This window comes from Girardinichthys multiradiatus, chromosome 2 (assembly GCF_021462225.1).
Source record: "Girardinichthys multiradiatus isolate DD_20200921_A chromosome 2, DD_fGirMul_XY1, whole genome shotgun sequence".
NCBI classification, from domain to species: Eukaryota; Metazoa; Chordata; class Actinopteri; order Cyprinodontiformes; family Goodeidae; genus Girardinichthys; species Girardinichthys multiradiatus.
In genome coordinates this window covers 314,735-333,227 of record NC_061795.1, presented here as the reverse complement: position 1 = coordinate 333,227, position 18,493 = coordinate 314,735, and the positions used below count along the sequence as shown (strand labels likewise).

At 40.6% G+C, this 18,493-nt stretch overlaps 1 protein-coding gene across 1 annotated transcript in view; it reads right to left on the bottom strand.

Annotated features, from left to right (window-relative positions):
* The window catches only part of LOC124880401 (unconventional myosin-IXAa-like), a 194,574-nt gene continuing 176,081 nt past the window's right edge, over positions 1–18,493 (bottom strand). The window contains exons 34-43 of the mRNA XM_047385494.1: positions 16,990–17,101; positions 16,479–16,540; positions 14,722–14,914; positions 13,029–13,157; positions 12,558–12,663; positions 12,250–12,381; positions 10,169–10,292; positions 4,422–4,627; positions 4,115–4,257; positions 1–3,507 (exon numbers count right to left, since the gene is read on the bottom strand). Of these exons, the coding sequence (XP_047241450.1) occupies positions 3,119–3,507; positions 4,115–4,257; positions 4,422–4,627; positions 10,169–10,292; positions 12,250–12,381; positions 12,558–12,663; positions 13,029–13,157; positions 14,722–14,914; positions 16,479–16,540; positions 16,990–17,101 (1,596 nt within the window). The 3' untranslated portion in view covers positions 1–3,118. The remainder of the gene's footprint in view (positions 3,508–4,114; positions 4,258–4,421; positions 4,628–10,168; positions 10,293–12,249; positions 12,382–12,557; positions 12,664–13,028; positions 13,158–14,721; positions 14,915–16,478; positions 16,541–16,989; positions 17,102–18,493) is intronic.

The following is an 18,493-nucleotide window of genomic DNA, read 5'->3' as shown; positions in this document are numbered from 1 at the left end:
TTGTGATTGGCAGCATTTAACTTTTTTTTAATAAGCAGATGAAATATTACCCCATAGTTTTTTTTCTCCCTACAACCATAGACATGTTTTGACCATTAAAAAAAGAAGTATAACACAAATTGCTCCTTATACATACTTAACTATGTCCACTTATTTTGCAACACTTCTTTTTGTCAGTTTCCCTGCGCAACAAAACCCAAAACAGACAGAACCGGGTGTGGCCTGCAGAAAAAAATGTTGCCATGATTAATAAATCGGTAATGAAAGGATAATATATCCTTCTATAACTGGTTATTTTCACCTAATGTACATTTCAATGCCATGATCATAAATAGTACATACACTGTGTATAAAAGATGAACAAAAACGACTGAAAGCGAGGCATGCCTTCCAGTGACAGTTACATTCACTTTTCACTCTTTTTTTTATCCTTTTTCTTTGTTTTTGTTCCAGAATGTCATATGGAAACACACCACAAATATTACTGTGAAGATAACTGACCAAGGAGCACTTAGTTCTTTCAGCTCACTTCCAGAAGCAGATTAGCCTCTTTTTTTTTTTTATCTTTACAAGTTTACAGTTTAGTTTATAACATGATTCAAGACAAAATCAAACACACTTACAGTGCCTTGCTAAAGTATTCACACTTTTTAAGATTTTCACACACTTACCAACACATACTTTAATGTGTTTTATGTGGATTTCATGCCATGAATCAACACAAAGTTGTACATAATAATAAAGGGAAAGGAAAAAGATACATGGTCATTAAAAACTTCCACAAACAAAAATCTATAAAATGTGGCGTGCATTTGCATTTAACCCCTTTTATTCTGATGCCCCTCAATAAAAACTTGTGCAACCAATTGCCCACATGGCTGTACGCCTAAACGGAAAGCCCTGGGAAAAAAAAAAGAAAGAAAATCAGAAAAGCAGCCAAAACAAAACACATGGTAACTTTGGAGGAGTTGCGGAAATCCACAGCTCGGGTGGGAAGATCTCTTGTCAGGACAACTGTTACCCTTGCAGTCCAGATATCAGTATTTTTAAGCGTAACAAAAAAGCCTTAAGTGGTCCCACTCGCAGTTTGCCACAAGCCATGTTGGGGAACGCAACAAGCATGTGGCAGAAGGTGCTCTGGTCAGATGACATTTTGCATGACATGCATACAAAATGCTATGTGTGTGGGGGGAAAGCTAAAACGTTACACCACCCTGATCCGTCCCCACTGTCAGATATGGTAGAGGCAGCACCGTGCTGTGGGAAGCCGGTCAGCCCTGATGGGAAGATATTTGGAGGGGTGCACAGGTAAGTCCTAGAAGAGAACCTGTCAGAAGCTACAAAAGACTTGAGAACAGGCAAGAACCAGTCTCTCAGAATCTGTGGCATTACTTAAAAAAATGTTCCATCCAACCAGTTCAACAAGACTTTTTTTTTGTAAAACATTTTAAAAACCATATATCATTTTCCCTCCACTTTACAAATATGCAGTACTTTGTGCTGGTCCATCACATAAAATCCTGATGAAATATATGAAAGTCTGTGGTTGAAAGCTGAGAAAATGTGAAAAATGTTTAAAGGGTGGGAAGGCTTTCGCAAGGCACTGCATTACTGAGACTGTCAGTAGCTGAATAACACTGATTGTGTAGTGAGATGAGAGCAAAGCTTGCTCCGAAGTACAGAACCAACATCACACATGTGCTATGGACAGATTAGGAGTAAGCATACAGACTGTGTGGGTTAGTTGCTACTTGTTTTGGTTAACAGGCAGATTAAATGCTACTTTTCACAGCAAAAACCTGGAGAAAAGAGTACAGAAGAGCTACAGGTATGGTGAGAAAGAGCAAGAAGAGGAGGAGCAGAGTATTTTGTGTGGCTCAGAGGAGATAATGTACAATTAAATGTTTTGGTAAGTGCAAGGGAATACACCTCAATAAACCCCCCTTTTTAGTGTAACTTGTACAGCTATTTTTCACTCTGACAGGAGGCCTATTTCTGAGAGAAATCCTAGTGTATAAATGAGTGAGTAGGGCAGGCTACATATGCACAGAAGTGAAGGAGATGTAATAGAAAACCAAAATAAGGGAGAAAAATGGCTTTCATCAACACAAACCAATATTAACAAAAACATGACATCTCTGATATCAATAAACACCTATAATACAGCAACATTGTACAATAAAAAACAATTCAAGTCCTGACACAGTAACACTGAAGTTTCTGAATTAAACCTGTGCAGAAAAAAAGGCAGGTACAAAAACATGACCAACCAACGCCACGGGGCGAGCTCTAGTGATGTTTGACAGAATGTCGCCTCTTCGCCTGGTCATGGTTCGAGAAGGAAAAATTGGCCATGAAGCAAGATGAATCAGAGCAGAAACAAAAGTGGAACCTGAATTTCTGACACTTTACAAAAACAGGAAACAGATCGACAATGAACAACGCAGGAGCAGCACTGGACTCTCTATGTACACTTACGTCCTCTGTAACATAATAATAATAATTAATAATAATAATACAGTTTTGACAGTCTGTTCTAACTGATGTAAAGACAGGTGTAATGGAAAAGCATGCAGCCTCTTGGATGGTGTGTCCTGTGTAAACGTCATGAAAAGCTCACTTAGCTTGGTGCTGGTTCCGGACGACTAGTCCACCAGTTCAGTCAGTATGGCTACATTTCTTCTTGGTGGCTTTACCCACCTGCCCACATGCTGAAAAATATTGATGGGGCATTATGAGATTTGGCTTTGGAGGACTTCTTTTTTTTTTTTTTTATCTAACCCCCTCATATCGTCCCTTTCCCTCATTATTCTCAATGTTCAGTTAAGTGACCCCTGGTACACCTGCAGGGGCCAAAAAGTACTGACCTCTCCTCTGTTCACATTGCTCCAGCTTTCTGCTGTTCATGGAAATAATCAGTCCACTTTCCTTGAACATCTGCTGTGGTGTTCCTCCGTGTTGTATTTCCAGTCTTTTCTTATTCCCAAATCTTTCTGCCTTGATTGGGTCAGAGGATGACAGGGATAGGCACAGAGGAGGAGCTCCTTTCTAACCTGCAATCTCCTCCTTTTCCCTTCAGAAACCGACAGGGGCTAGTCTGCCTCACCCTCATTTTTACTCACACCATGAATTCATTATTGTTGTACAGAACCAACTGCTGTGGCCCTGAGCTGAAGTCCGGCTCGCTTTGATGGCCTCCTGAGGAGTCGCGCGGCGAGCTACGGCTCAGCCTGAGCCTGAGGCGAGTCTTTCCAGTTCTTTGGCCATCCTCTGGTTCCGCCAATGGGGCCCCTAGTCCGCAAGAAGTGAGCAGGGGCCCGGAGGAGGACGAACGAAAGCGGTAGTGAGGAGACGAGGAACCGGAGGCAATTGAGGAAAAGGAGGAGGAGGGGTGATAGGACGAGGAGAGGGTTGAGGTGGAGTCGACGGAGTCCTGAGAGTCTGGCTGACGATGAAGAGTTCGTCTGGTCTTTGCCTCAGACTTTCTCGATCGGTATGTCCGGCGTTCTGAGGAGTAGAGAACAGTGGCAGAAATTAGTAAAACAAACATAGAGCTGAACAATGTCATGATGTGCTTATAGTTACAGATATTCGATTTTGTTGTCTTCAGTCAAATACAGCATTTATATGTTACTCCTGCTTGTTTTTTACAGTCACATGTGGCGAACCAACCGGATCACAGGGCATGTGAGCTTTCAGCTCATATTGCAGCAATTGCAGAATGAAAGGGGCGAGGCTTACAACTCTTGCCTTTCACCTGTGAAACATTTCCCCTAAAGGGTCGCCACAGGGCTAAATCCTGCATCTTGATCTGCATTCATACTTCAGTAGCTTCTGGGAAAATTCTGGGAATTCTTTCTATCCTTTTTAAAAGAAGTCTTACTCACATTTACTTATTCTTTCAATAAAAAAAGTGCATAGCACTTAACAGAATTGTTTATTTTAGTTTTTTTGGTAAACTTTAATTGACAATAAAGTTTAACTTACTTCTACAGCTGGCAAATCTGCTAAATGTGTGCTGGAGGTGTACAGTCAGAGTAAGTACCTACTGCAGTCGCACTCTTAATGGAAATTCAAGAGCTTTTAGCCACAGTGGCGTATATAACACATGTACCAGAGGGGTCAGATGTAGCTCCTTCTGTTTCCATGGTGATGTTTTCAGAGCTGTCTGCTGTGCCGATGGAAGCCTCTGATTCAGGTGTTTCATCGTCGGAGGCACGCGGCTCCAAGATCAACATCTCATACGTCAGCTCTTCCCTAACAGCACACAAACAGTAAAATGTTGGCTTTTTCAGTTTCACCTTATTAAGGCTGAAAACTCAAACATGTAAAGCTTCTTATGTTCCAGACAGACCCGGTAAGCTTATCAGGAAAAAACGATCCAACATAAGATCTGAAATGTCTTAAGCTTGACAGCGTACTTCTCTTTCTGTAGACTCTCAATTTGCTCTGTGAGGATTCGCTCCTCCTGCTGCATCGCCAGCTGTTGTTGCTCATTGAGCCCGGTTTCTCCTGCATCCTCTCCTCCAGCTCCTCCTCCAGCTCCTCCTACACTTTCCCCTTCTGATTTAGGGCTCAGAGGAGGCGAGGGGATGTGGGAGCTGCTTTGTCGAACATGAACTCTGTTCTGTAAGGTCAGACAGACACAAAAAACACAGAGTGAAACGGCGTCAACGTGGAGCTGAACCAGGCAGGTAATTGTTGATGGCGACGGTAATAAAGCAGAGGAGACGGTTGCTCTATACTCAGCTTGACCACATGCTGACAATACAGAAACACTAACCACACTTTACACCATCACAGCTAAAATCTATGAGCTCTGCTGCAGCACACAGAAAAGCACTTCATAATGAACACAAACACACACGTAGGAATTACCTTAAATGTAGCTGTGCTAGGCTGCATTTTAACACATTGTGCAGCAGAAACAGAAAGCAGAGCGATCAGTGGAGCTACCCAGTCAGACTAATGCTCTCTGAGCATACACAGCAAACACACACAGCTGCATGGCACGAGAACAAGTTAACTATTTTAAAAGCACTGTTGTTTTTCTCAACTTCAACATCCAGCTGCAGTCAATAGTAGACTTGGTTTCAGGAATATAATAGAGCAGCCCGCAGCACCACCGTAAACAATCTTCAGACTCTGCTGATTTATCAGGATCTTTCAAGTCAGTTTGACAATGCTTCCAAAAACTAGATGAGGTCCAAAGGTTACCTAACAGTTTGATTAAAAATACATGGTCTGATTTTATGTATTCAAGACTTATTGCTCGAACATTTGTTATTCATTTTTCTGCAAACCAATTCAACTATAAGCTAATGTATACCATAGCTAGTTTGTAGCGGCTAATGTTAGCTACTTAGACACATCAGCTTGTAAGAATTAATACCATCCCTGGTAAAGATGAGTACAGCCGCAAAATAACAGATGTTACTGCATAAGCATGGTCTCACACTTAAAGAAGAATTATCCGACCTCTAAATTAAGTACAAAGGGGGAAAATGTAAAAATGCACCTCATGCCCACAGTATGGTAGAGAATATGTGATGCTGTGGGCCTATTTCTCATTCAAAAGCACTGAAAACCTTGTTAGACTGATTGGAATCATAAAAGGTATAAAGAAAAATTCAAGTTTAATTTGCGTATGTTGGGGAAAACAATTCAGGCCTATCCCTAACATAGATATGTGGGGTTTGCTGGGCTTTAGTGGGATTTTACTGGGAGTCATGAGCTTTGATTAGATGAGTCTAAGATTAGGGCAACAAAAGGTGGGTGGGTCAAGTGTAAAAGATCGAATTAATATATGTTAAAAATACCTCATGGCTACGGTCCTGTATGGAGGAAGATCATATCAGGGGGATCTCCTGATAATTTAAAGAGTTTATGATGCTGTGAATTCCAACAAGGGTGACAGGCCCTTCGGAAGAGAAACAGGACCACAGTCACACAGATCCTCCACAATATTTAACAGTGGCCACGAGGTGATTTTCCACATATTCATCCTTCGTTTCATTTCCAGGATCATAAGTAGGTTTTTTTTTCCCTTAGCTGAATAAATGCTCAAATTAAATTCCAGATCATTCAGAAAAATGTCCGTGATGAATTATGCTATGGCAAGATTGATTTTAGGGATTTTTACACATCTTTACCAGGGGTTTCAGTTATGGAAGATGTTGCACAATCTGTCAACATAATAGTAGCATTGCACATGTGATAACTCTAAGGAAGGGAACTATGGTCATTCTGAAAGTCTACAGTAAGGAAAATTAAAAAGGTTTGAACCTTGTGGAGTTTCAAACATACCATAAAAACTACTGCAGAACTGACTTACAAGGGTAAAAACAACTGACAGCTAATTGCTGGCTTCAAAAACAACTGATTTCCCTTTCTATTGTAAAAAAAGTTATTTTTTCTCATTTAACACGGAATAGAAAATTACAATTAAAGGGAGTCAAAAGGTAGGTTTAGTTGTAACGCTGGTGAAAAATGGTTACATTATCTTTCTTAGATCCGTTTTAATTTTTTCCAGTGAGGTCTTCTCAACTCCACTGGTTTACCTGCTTGGTCCAACTTAGAGTTCGGAATCAGCTTAAGCTCTTGATTTAAACCATAAGCTCTCATAATGAAGTCAAAAAGGAGACTGAAGAGTGTGAGCAGATACTGCCTGTTGAGTGCTGCTAACAAACAAGGAGCTAATTTGCATTTAATTTGCACATCCTAAATGAGGAGTTTTAAAGTTACCAGTAAATTTGAGCACTTAAAGCCACGAAAGGCAAAATCTAAAGCAAACATGAATTTTAGGAAGTACATTTTCAGTATAGTCTTACTATAAACTATCCTGTGCAATGATGGTGTTTGAAAGGGGAAAGAAAGTGTTTATTCATTCATTTAAATAAGTCTGAATATGACCCATGCCTTTTTCTACTGTAAACTCATATGAATCAAACAGCATTTTAACACGAGAAGTTTAATGCAAATGCAGTCAAATACAGTCAAATTTATTCCCGTCACAATAATGTTCAATTTAGATCAGCCAGATTCACTACATTAGCTTCTATTAAAGGCTGGTTGTTATAAGGTTGTATAGCTAGTTGCCTTCAGCTGCAACTATTCCAACAACCGTAGGTTTAAGTGGCCACTGAGGGCAGTCTAATAGAAGTTCAGTTTAGCCACACTGTTTAAGGTCACTCGATAATATTATCTTGGAGTAATGGGTTGCGAAATAACACGTGTCAACCTAAAGATAGGTAAAACAAAACAATCGAAACAAAGAATCAGCCATCTAACAGAGACCAGCTCACAGACAAGCACAGTGAGTGCTGTTAATAGATGTCACAGACAGTATGGGAGCGAATAGACTGACAGGACAGGACTGGTGGTGAGCGGGGCATACATACCGGGGTGGCAGTGCGGGTAATGCTCATAAACCTAATAGCAATTAGTACAGGTTTCTGGAAGGAGGGGCAGGGAGGAAGGGAGGAAGGACAGATCAGGGTTAGGGATCGCTGAAGTTAATCACATCAGAATAGGTTTGGTCAAAAAAAAGGGTACGAAGAAAGGTAGACTTTCGGTTTAACTAAGATTTGAAGGTCAAAGAAAAACAAATAAAATCTAATCTTGGTGCAGAGGTAAATTTAATTTCTTTTGGAAACATTGGGGCATATGTAATACTCCATGATGTGCAACAGTGTCAGTCAGAGCCACTTCCTGCTACGTTTTACCTTGCATGCCTCTTGGATGGTAGATTTTTAAATCATACATCTTTACAGCTAAAATCTAAACAAACTTTTAAGAAAAATCAACCATTTACTGGGAATATGCCTCGATTTCTAAGGAAAATATTAACAACCCTTTAACTTGCTCAAAATTTGTCACATCACAACCATCCGATGTATACAATAGAACAACATAAAGCAGTGAAGTGTTGTGAAGTGGAAGGAAAATGACACATGGTTTAATTTTTTCTTAATGTATTATTATAATTAGGCCCCGTGAGTGAAAATAGTTTGCTGAAATTACAGCTAGGAGTCCTTTGGAGCATGTCTCCACCAGCTTAGCACGTCTAGACACAAACATTTTTACCCATATTTCTGTGCAAAACTGCTCAGGCTCTGTCAGATGGATGGATAGGACGGAGTGCATCTGTGAACAAGAATTTTAAAGTCTTGCCTCAGATTCTCAGTAGGATTTAGGCCTAGACTTTGACGGGCCCATTCCTACATACTACTTTGATCTAAACCATTCCATTGGAGCTTGGATGTATTGCTTACAGTCTTTGTCCTGCTGTAAGGTGAACCTCTGCCCCAGTCTCAAGTATTTTGCAGCCTCAGACAGGTTTTCTTACCTTATTTTTCTGTATTTAGCTCCCTTCATCTTCCAATTAACTTTGACCAGTTTCCCTGTCCTTGCAGAGGCAAAGCTTCCCCACAGCAAAATACCGGCACTGTAATGATTTTACAGTGGGGATGCTGTCTTCTGGGTGATGCGCAGTACATACCGTTTTTCACATAAGCCAAAAAGTTGACCTTTGGTCTCATCTGAAAAAAGCAACTTTTTCCAGAGACTGCTCTGTCCTCTGCATTTCTTGTGGAAAACGTTTAACAGGGCCTCTCATGTCTTTACTTCAACAACAGCTTTCTTCTTGCCTCTCTTTCATAAAGACCAGATTTGCTACCTCTACTAGCTGCTAGGGCTGGGCGATATGAACCAAAAATAATATCTCAATAATTTTAAGCTAAATGGCGAAATATGATATGTATCTCAAAATAATTTTTTATATATTTTAGTATACTTCTGAGTCAAAGTTTTGTCCCAGATGCAGACACATTATTAGACAGGTGTAGGTGTACATAAGAAATGGCCCAAAAACAATCTACTGGCAAATATTAAAATAATAATCTTCCTCAAATAAAATGTGGTCTTATGCTCTTTTCCATCCTAACAAAACAAAAAACACAGCTGTAGTAATCTCGCGCCACTTGTCACTTTTTCTCTCATAAAGCACAGCACGGGTGTATGAGTTTTGTAACGTGGTTTGTTTCGGTGCAGGAGGCTGGGAAAACTTCATAGTCTGAGCTGCAGCACGCAGTTTAACACACTCTTCGTATTCGTTTTTATGGTGCGGTTTCAAATGGTGGAAAAGATGTGTAGTGCTCGAACTTTTTGGGAAGTTCGACACAGACAAATGAGGAAGGAGACAGAAGAATTGGCGGATCTAAAAGAATAATTAATATGCAATGTAAACCATTTTGATATAAACGATATACTCTCATCTCATAACTCTTTTGAAAAAAATCGCGATAGTTTTAAAATCTCGATATATCGCCCAGGTCTACTAGCTGCCTTATCAAAAGATTCTCCCACCTGAGCATTGAATCTTTGCTGCTCTTCCAGTGGTACCATTGATTTCTTGGCTATTTTTCTGATTTATTGTCTTCTTGCCAACCTGCCATTTGTTTGGAGGTCTATAGTTGTTCCATACTATTTTTCAGATGATGGATTGAATGGAGCTCTGTAAAGTGGGATATTGTTTTAGAACGTAGCCCTGCATTAAACTTGACCTGTGATCCTTGGTCTTCATGATGCTGTTTGTTCACTAATGTTCTCTTCACAGAAGAGCTGGGTTTATACTGAGATTAAACTACACACAGACGGACTCTAGTTTTTAATTAGGCAACTGGATTTTATTAATGGTATCAGAGTTAAGGGGGCTACATACAAACATACTTTTCCAATATTTCTCGGCAAAAATTTAAAAAGCCTATATCCTTTTACTTCCATTTCACAAATTTGCACAACTTTGTGCTGACAAAATGAAAAATTTCAAGGGGCATGAAGACTTTGCAAGGCACTATAATCCCACAATGTGCTCCTTGCAGTGTTTCCCTCTGCAGGATCCCAGCAGGATTGTCAGATCTTAAGACTGATATCATTTGTCCATATATAAAGGCATATTTAACAAAAACTGGATGAAGATGTAAATGAACTCCTGCCATGGCTTAGTAGGTATCCCATGCCAGCTGCTCATGGAGCAGAACCTTGCTTTTGTTTTAATGATGGGTGGGGGACAAGTCCAGAAAACAGCATACACCTCCATGATCGCGCATAATGATCATTTATATCACAGGTTTCATCTCAACAGGTCTGAAACTCAGGCCGATCTTACCAGGGACCTCCTGATCTGGGTCAGTCTGCTCTTGGCTTTGCTCTCTGCAAACTCCAGGCTGCTGATGTCCTTCAGACGAGCTTTGTACTTTCTCATCTGCTCGTTGATGATCAGCTCCACGCACCTACAGATAAAAATGAAGTCAAGTCAGAAAAGGACAAATATTCAATATTCACTTGCACTGCAGCAGATTCATTCAGCTAAAGTTAGGTCAAAAAGGTCAAATGTGATGGAGGTGTTGGACCATTTGTTGGCTGAATCTTGGACCATTTGCACGTTGCTGGACGCCACCAGGCCTCCTGGCGTTGTCGGCCATTTTGTATCCAGGACAGTCCGTTCCTACAAATCCCATCGGACACTATGGCTGATATGACGGGGTGTCCCAAGTCTGACGTCACAAGACGCTATATAGGGAGGCCTCCATTTTGAAAACTCGCCTTCAGCTGGAGACCGGGTCCGGTTACCAACATCTGAAGCATCACCTGGAGAAGTGTCCTGAGTGGATTTCATTTATTCTCCTTCGTTGGCCAACGAACAGTTCATAACTGAGGTTTCTGGAATAAGAAGGCCAGAAATTTCACTTTGCCGATCGAAGACGTGAGTTTAACACGTAACTAAAAACACAGAGTTTCGAGGAGACGAATCGCCACCTTGTTTTGTCCTAGTCGACTTTGACGGTCAGATCATATTTTCCCTTTCGCCAAGGAGGCCAGAGGACAAAGATTGACCGTTTTTCCTGAAGTAAACTGTGGACGCACAGTAACTTCCAACTTCCACCCCACTCTCTCTCAACCCCCCTCAGAAGGAAGACTTCAACAAAGTAAAACACATCCTTTTATTATTTCTTTCTTTCTTAGAAAGTCTGAGCAGGGTAGAGGAGGTTTTAGTGCGATGAGATTCGCTATTTAATCTAATGTGTCCTGAATGATATGTGCATGTAACCTTTTTATTGAAACTTTGACGTGCCGTGTTGGATGTCTGGAAGCCGCTGCGCTCCCCAGCTTTGTGTGTGTTTTGTGGGGTTATTTACCACCTGAGAGTCAGCGCAGGTACGCTGTGAGACTGGACTGTTAAAATAACCTCATGGTGAAATTCACCATTTTCTTTGTCTTCAATTTTACTGCCTAATAGCTTGCCGTCAAAAGTTTTATAACTCTTTGTCTGCTCACCTCACAGAGTTGGGGGACGTTTTATGACTGAGTTGCAGTTTGAGCTCTGCTCCCAACCGCCCCTCACCACCACATCCCTTTGTCATATTATCATTTTTCTATAACTGCTGGTTTGATCCCATACTGCTGTTTGCTTTATTTTGTTTAGATATTTTACACCTTTTGTGTAGAACTTTGCGTGTTTGATTAGGTGAAGATTATTAAATCAGAAGAACGGATTGTATCAGGGCTGTGATTTAATAAATGTTCACATAGATGGTAACAGAAGGCGTTTTGTGTTTATTTTGTGTAAGAGTGATTCGTCAGTCAAGATAAGGTTAAAAGTTCCACACATTTTGGCAGAAACTGTCGATTAAACAGCGACATCTCCGGTAATAGTTATTAATTATTACTGAGTATTTAACGGTTGTAATTATCAAAGGCGTTGAGCCACAATTACAACACCAGAAGACATCTCTGGTCTCGATTCATAAATGAGGATTTTGGTTAAGAAATTAATTTAGTCAAATTATGATTTTTAATTATAATTATTGATAAGGATTAATCAATCAATAATCATACTTCCAACAGAGGAGAAGAGAAATGAAAAAAACAAACAAATAAAATTGTAGCAAATGGACATTACAAACAAAGTGATTTTCACTACCAGTAAACACGATGAACAACACAGATCCACCTCTTGGAACCGACTCTCAATCTAATGGACATCTTCCACTGAGGTTCCTGCACTTTAGAAGCTACGCTAATTCAGACTAATGGGATTCAGTCTTTTATTAGTTTAGACTAATCCTGAAAGTTAGTTTGAGTAGCAATCCATTTGGAAAAAAGAAACGGGTTTCTTGCAACGTAGCTACATTTGCTTGTAGGTGTTTGTGAACACAGAGGATTGTTTGGAGCTAGAGTGAGACATACGCTGTAGTTTTGCTGATATCTTGGACACTCTGCAGTGGGTCGATGGTGTCAGGACAACGAAGGATGCAGGGAGCAAAGACGATGGCTAGTGCGTTGGCGGACATCCTGTTCGTCTCCTCCTGTAGGGCAATCCTGCAGTGCAAACACAGTAGCATTATTTTAATCCCAAATCCCACAGAGGAAATGCAGCAAAGACGTTGCAGTACATGAAATACAGAGTTACAGTTTTTTCACACTGTGTTTTTGCCTCATGAACTATCGAATTCTGAGACTTTTGCGCTGAGGCTGATCTTTCTAACATCACACACCTGACCAGATGGAAGATCAGACGCTCCAATGTGCTGAGGTGTGTTCTGCTGAGCTGGTCGATTACAGAGTATACGCCTCGGATCACTTCCCGCTTGTCTGGCTGGCCTGAAAACAGATGACCGACACACAATCTGAGGCCACAGAACCTAAACCAGGTTCCTGAGACAGAGGTCTCTGTCTTTTTTCAGCTAATGTTAAGCTATTAATACAAAAATTTATGAATTTGTGGCAGATATTTGTACAGTTTTGGATGGATGGATGGATGGATGGATGGATGGATGGATGGATGGATGGATGGATGACAAAATAGGACAGGGAATAAAGTCTGAACATACAGATATTTTATCCGGACCTGAAAAATATTTTCTCCAATACTTATCCAGACTGTCTGAACCCTGTTAACTACTGAAGGTAAACCAACAGCTGCAGGCTGAGCCTTTAGGCAGGAAAAACTGAAATAAAGAGCTTACCCATGGCTCTGAGGAACTCTTCGTATAGTTCAAAGGTCATGAGCGGGCTGGGCAGGTCCCGAAGCCACTGCTTGAGTACGCTGGCAATGACATGGATGTTGTAGTCATCCAGAATCACGCTGCTCACATCTACAACAAAAAGAGAAGTTTGGATACATGACCTCTGATTCCTTTGACTGCAAACGATGACCAGTGCATTGCGTATTAAACAGAGCTGACCTTAGTAATTGTAATTATTAACAGGGAGTTCTTAAGCTCTAAAAGATTTTGAGCCAGTGTTCATGTCATTGACTAAATATACGCTACAACGCGTTCAACTTTTGTTCAGAATCAGCTTCTTATCACTGGTAACGACGCAGCTTTCCTCTCACTCATTCCCGCAGCTTCATAGTGCTTTAAACTCTGAGTTCAATAGTGAAGCAAAAATGCTGGGCTTTGTTCCGCCCATCGGACGCTCAACTTCTGCATGACGATTGGATGATCTGTCTGAGGCTGAATCCCTTTTTGATTAACAGCGAAATGAGCGAATCAGCGATTTTGAAATTGAGCTTCCCCTCCTTGAAAGACCAGCATCCGCCACTGCTTTGAGAAAATAGTCAGGAATCAGGTAGGAATCAGAAATGCACAGAAAAATTTGTTGATGACAAGAATTGGCAGATTTTATGTTTGACCAACCTGGATTAGGGATTTTGAAAGCTAGAAATAAGATCTTTTTTTCTGATCAGTGAATGGCTCATTTTTACCCACTAACAGGTTGCACTGACAATACGGTTTGCTGAGGGAGTTGTTTCTGCAGGACGACGACTAAACTTGCCACTTTTAGTATTAGTGATATGTTGTAAAAAGAAGTAAGAGGAAGAACAAAAACCATAGCAATAGCTTCAACAGGGGTTACAGGTCAGCTTATAACAAAAAGCTTAATGTATAAAAGTTAATGAGAAAGGTTGATCTGTTTTATCCTTTTAAAGAGTGAATCTGTCACAGAACGTGCTGGATGTGTGAATGTGGGCATCCTAAGAGAAGACGTACACTACAGAGAATACACATGAAGAATATTTTCAGTTAGTAATATGAACCATGCTAGTCATGCTTTTTCACTAATACAAGATGCGGAAGATAGCTTAAAATGTAATCTCTGTAATTGCTTGGTCTTTGTTCTGAAATATTTACAACATCCTGGTGAAGTACAGAGCTGTTTAGTACTGACTGCTCTCTTTCAGTGACGCAGATACAAGCCAACCTAACTTTGGGCTGTTTACGTCATTGTTTACATTTACCACAAATAGATGATTTTAAGATGGCCCCATTTATTCTAATATTAGAAAAAAAGACTTTTGTTATTCATTTTTCTTAAAATGGACTTGGTTCAAATCAATGTCAGCAGGTCACAGATTTAGAAAATCATTATTGTGCCACAAAATCTATGATCGGTGCGTTTTTAACATTTACTTAAAACAGACACAGTGTACAATGTTACCCAGCTTCTCTGCCTGATGTAAAAAACCATCCAACAATAATGACACTCAAAAAAATTACATTATCAATAGACGTACAGAAACGTAGCAAAGGTTTGGGTTGGCTGACTGTTCCGTCGTTTTGCAAATATGATAATATTTAGAAAACACTGTTTTTATGTATTAAAGACGTAATAAATAAAAAAGGATATCAGTTCAGAATATTGCAAATGTCTGACCTGTGTCCAGGCCTTGTCGGAGTTCTTTGATCTTATTGGTGGAGCCCGACTTCCTGTAGATTCCCTCCGTGTAGAGGCCGTGCATCTCAATGTAATTGATGAGTTTCTCCACCAGCTGGGGAACGGCGCGCTCCTCGCTGGTCAGACGGGACAACTCCACCCCAAACTGACGGGACGACAGCTCCGGGTCGTACTTTAACAGAAGAACACACGGGACAAAAATGGCAGCCAAAACAGAACAAATGAGACTCAAGGCTGGGGCATTTCGTTTGGTTTCAGCAACTATTCCTGAATGTAAGAAACAGATCAACTTTTTTACTGCTTCAGTTTTTGTTACATTACAAGACAAATCCCAATAGACAGGTTTATGTATGATACCTCAGGTAATATTTAGCAAAAACACAATCTGCACATTCCTAAACAAAGTTACTATCTAGAGTTGCTGACAACTACCCTGCCACGAGAAATTATTTATATTTATTGATTTTGTCAATTTTCTTTACATAACAATCACAACTTCAATGTGCTTTATTGGGAAAAATGATTAATTCCTTCAGAATGTTTTCCAACAAAAATCTGAAGAGTGTCCATGCATTTTAATTCAGCCTCCTTTACTTTGATACCCCTAAATAAAATGCAATTCAACCAAATGTATTAAGAAGTCTCGTAATTTGTAAATAGACTATCTAAGTGAAACGTACTCTCAGAATAAATGCATTGGTTCTGGAAAGGCTTCTAAACATATGGAGTAAGGTGCTCTGGTCACATGAGACGAAGCAAAACATTGGGGTCTATATGCAAAGTGCCACATGTGGCAAATAAACTAAACCTCCACATCACCCTGAATATAGCATTACCAAGATAAAACACGATGGAGGTAGTGCCATGTTGTGGGGATGCTGTTTTGAAGCAGGGACAGTGAAGCTGGTCAGAGTTGGTGTGTAAATAAATAGAGCTAAGCACATATAATCCTGGAACAAAACCTGCTGCAAAAGACACTATAGACTGGGACGAAGAGCCACCTTCCAGCAGGAAAACTGCCCTAAACATACAGCCTGTACTACAATGAAATGGTTTAGACCGAAGTATATTTGTCTGTTAAAATGCCCTAGTAAATATCCACACTTAAATCAAATTAAGAATCTGTGGCAAGACTTGAAAGGTGATGTTTACAGATGCTCGCCATCCAGTTTGATTGAAGTTAGGCTATTTTTCCATCTCTAGATGTTCAAGTGCACTGCAGCAAAATATGGTCCTGCAAAGTATTGACTCAGAGTGCTGAGTGCAAATGCACATCACATTTCATAGGTTTGTTTTAGTAAAATTCCTTTTACTTCTAATTCACAGTTATGCGCTACCTTGTATTGGTCTATCACATTAAATCCTATTAAAACACACTGAACTTTATTGTTAATAATATATGAAGGATTTAAGGGGTATGAATATTTTTCCAAAGCACTGAATAAGATCAGGACAGAGAAGAATAGCAGATTGAAAATGCTCTGCTAGAGTTTTTTGCAGCGGTGACTTTTTTTTCCTGTGTTTTGAATTTAGAAGTGACTCTCAGGGTGTAAAGTCCTTTGATACCTGAAGAAAGGAATAGAAAGAAAGAAAATTCTATCAGTATTTTCATCTTTTAATTTGCCTTAATGGTGCAAGAAAATGCAATAAATCATCATGCTTAGATTTAAACATTCTGCTTCGCAATCAAATACTGCTGCATCCCGAAACAAGAAGAAGATCTGGTTAAAACGCACCTTTTTACTGCACTTGGTGGTCATCTTGGAGCAGCACTTTCTGTGGCAGGCGTAGCGGCACACTGCAGACAAAAACAGACAACCATCAGCCTGCTTCTCCTAAAAACGGCAGAGCAACAACATCAGCCCACTGTAACAATCAAAGACTAGTGTGAAGCTTCAAGGTGTCCAGAGAGTCGGCTCTCTGCACCGCTGCAAGGAAAGCTTTGTAACTAGATAGAAGACAGATTTATGAAGGGAGAGGGAGGTGTAATTGAATTTTGATGACACTCAGGAAAGCATACGGAAAGTGTATTCAGTGGGACACCGTGTGTACTGGGAGTGTGTTGGAGTGTGCCAGGGTGGAACCAGAAACTACACACAATGATGTGAAATTCTGGGAAAGACTAGAACACGATATTGTTCCAGTTCTGCATTCTTTATTTCATGTTCTTTAATTGAATATCATATTTGGGTCAACTGATCATATTTTCCAGTGATATTTTCTGAATGTTTAGTTTTGGATCCTTACATTTGCAGACGCAGGCTCGGTCCATCATCCAGATGAGGGAGGAGCAGTACTCGCAGTAAGTAGGGATGCTATACTGAGTGGACTTAAAGATGTGGCCATTATGTTCCTCCACCTGCAGGGGGCAGCACACCCATCAGTCAGCTCAAACAAATGAACAACATCTTTCGAGGATTAGTTTTAAACTACAGGGGTTGGACAATGAAACTGAAACACCTGGTTTTAGACCACAATAATTTATTAGTATGGTGTAGGGCCTCCTTTTGCGGCCAATACAGCATCAATTCGTCTTGGGAATGACATATACAAGTCCTGCACAGTGGTCAGACAATGTTTGAACCATTGGATGCACATGGTCCTCAAGAATGGTTCGGTAGTCCTTGGCAGTGACGCGCCCATCTAGCGCAAGTATTGGGCCAAGGGAATGCCATGATATGGCAGCCCAAACCATCACTGATCCACCCCCATGCTTCACTCTGGGCATGCAACAGTCTGGGTGGTACGCTTCTTTGGGGCTTCTCCACACCGTAACTCTCCCGAATGTTGGGAAAACAGTAAAGGTGGACTCATCAGAGAACAATACATGTTTCACATTGTCCACAGCCCAAGATTTGCGCTCCTTGCACCATTGAAACCGACGTTTGGCATTGGCATGAGTGACCAAAGGTTTGGCTATAGCAGCCTGGCCGTGTACAGGTCCTTCTCAAAATATTAGCATATTGTGATAAAGTTAATTATTTTCCATAATGTCATGATGAAAATTTAACATTCATATATTTTAGATTCATTGCACACTAACTGAAATATTTCAGGTCTTTTATTGTCTTAATACAGATGATTTTGGCATACAGCTCATGAAAACCCAAAATTCCTATCTCACAAAATTAGCATATTTCATCCGACCAATAAAAGAAAAGTGTTTTTAATACAAAAAACGTCAACCTTCAAATAATCATATACAGTTATGCACTCAATACTTGGTCAGGAATCCTTTTGCAGAAATGACTGCTTCAATGCGGCGTGGCATGGAGGCAATCAGCCTGTGGCACTGCTGAGGTCTTATGGAGGCCCAGGATGCTTCGATAGCGGCCTTTAGCTCATCCAGAGTGTTGGGTCTTGAGTCTCTCAACGTTCTCTTCACAATATCCCACAGATTCTCTATGGGGTTCAGGTCAGGAGAGTTGGCAGGCCAATTGAGCACAGTGATACCATGGTCAGTAAACCATTTACCAGTGGTTTTGGCACTGTGAGCAGGTGCCAGGTCGTGCTGAAAAATGAAATCTTCATCTCCATAAAGCTTTTCAGCAGATGGAAGCATGAAGTGCTCCAAAATCTCCTGAGAGCTAGCTGCATTGACCCTGCCCTTGATAAAACACAGTGGACCAACACCAGCAGCTGACACGGCACCCCAGACCATCACTGACTGTGGGTACTTGACACTGGACTTCTAGCATTTTGGCATTTCCTTCTCCCCAGTCTTCCTCCAGACTCTGGCACCTTGATTTCC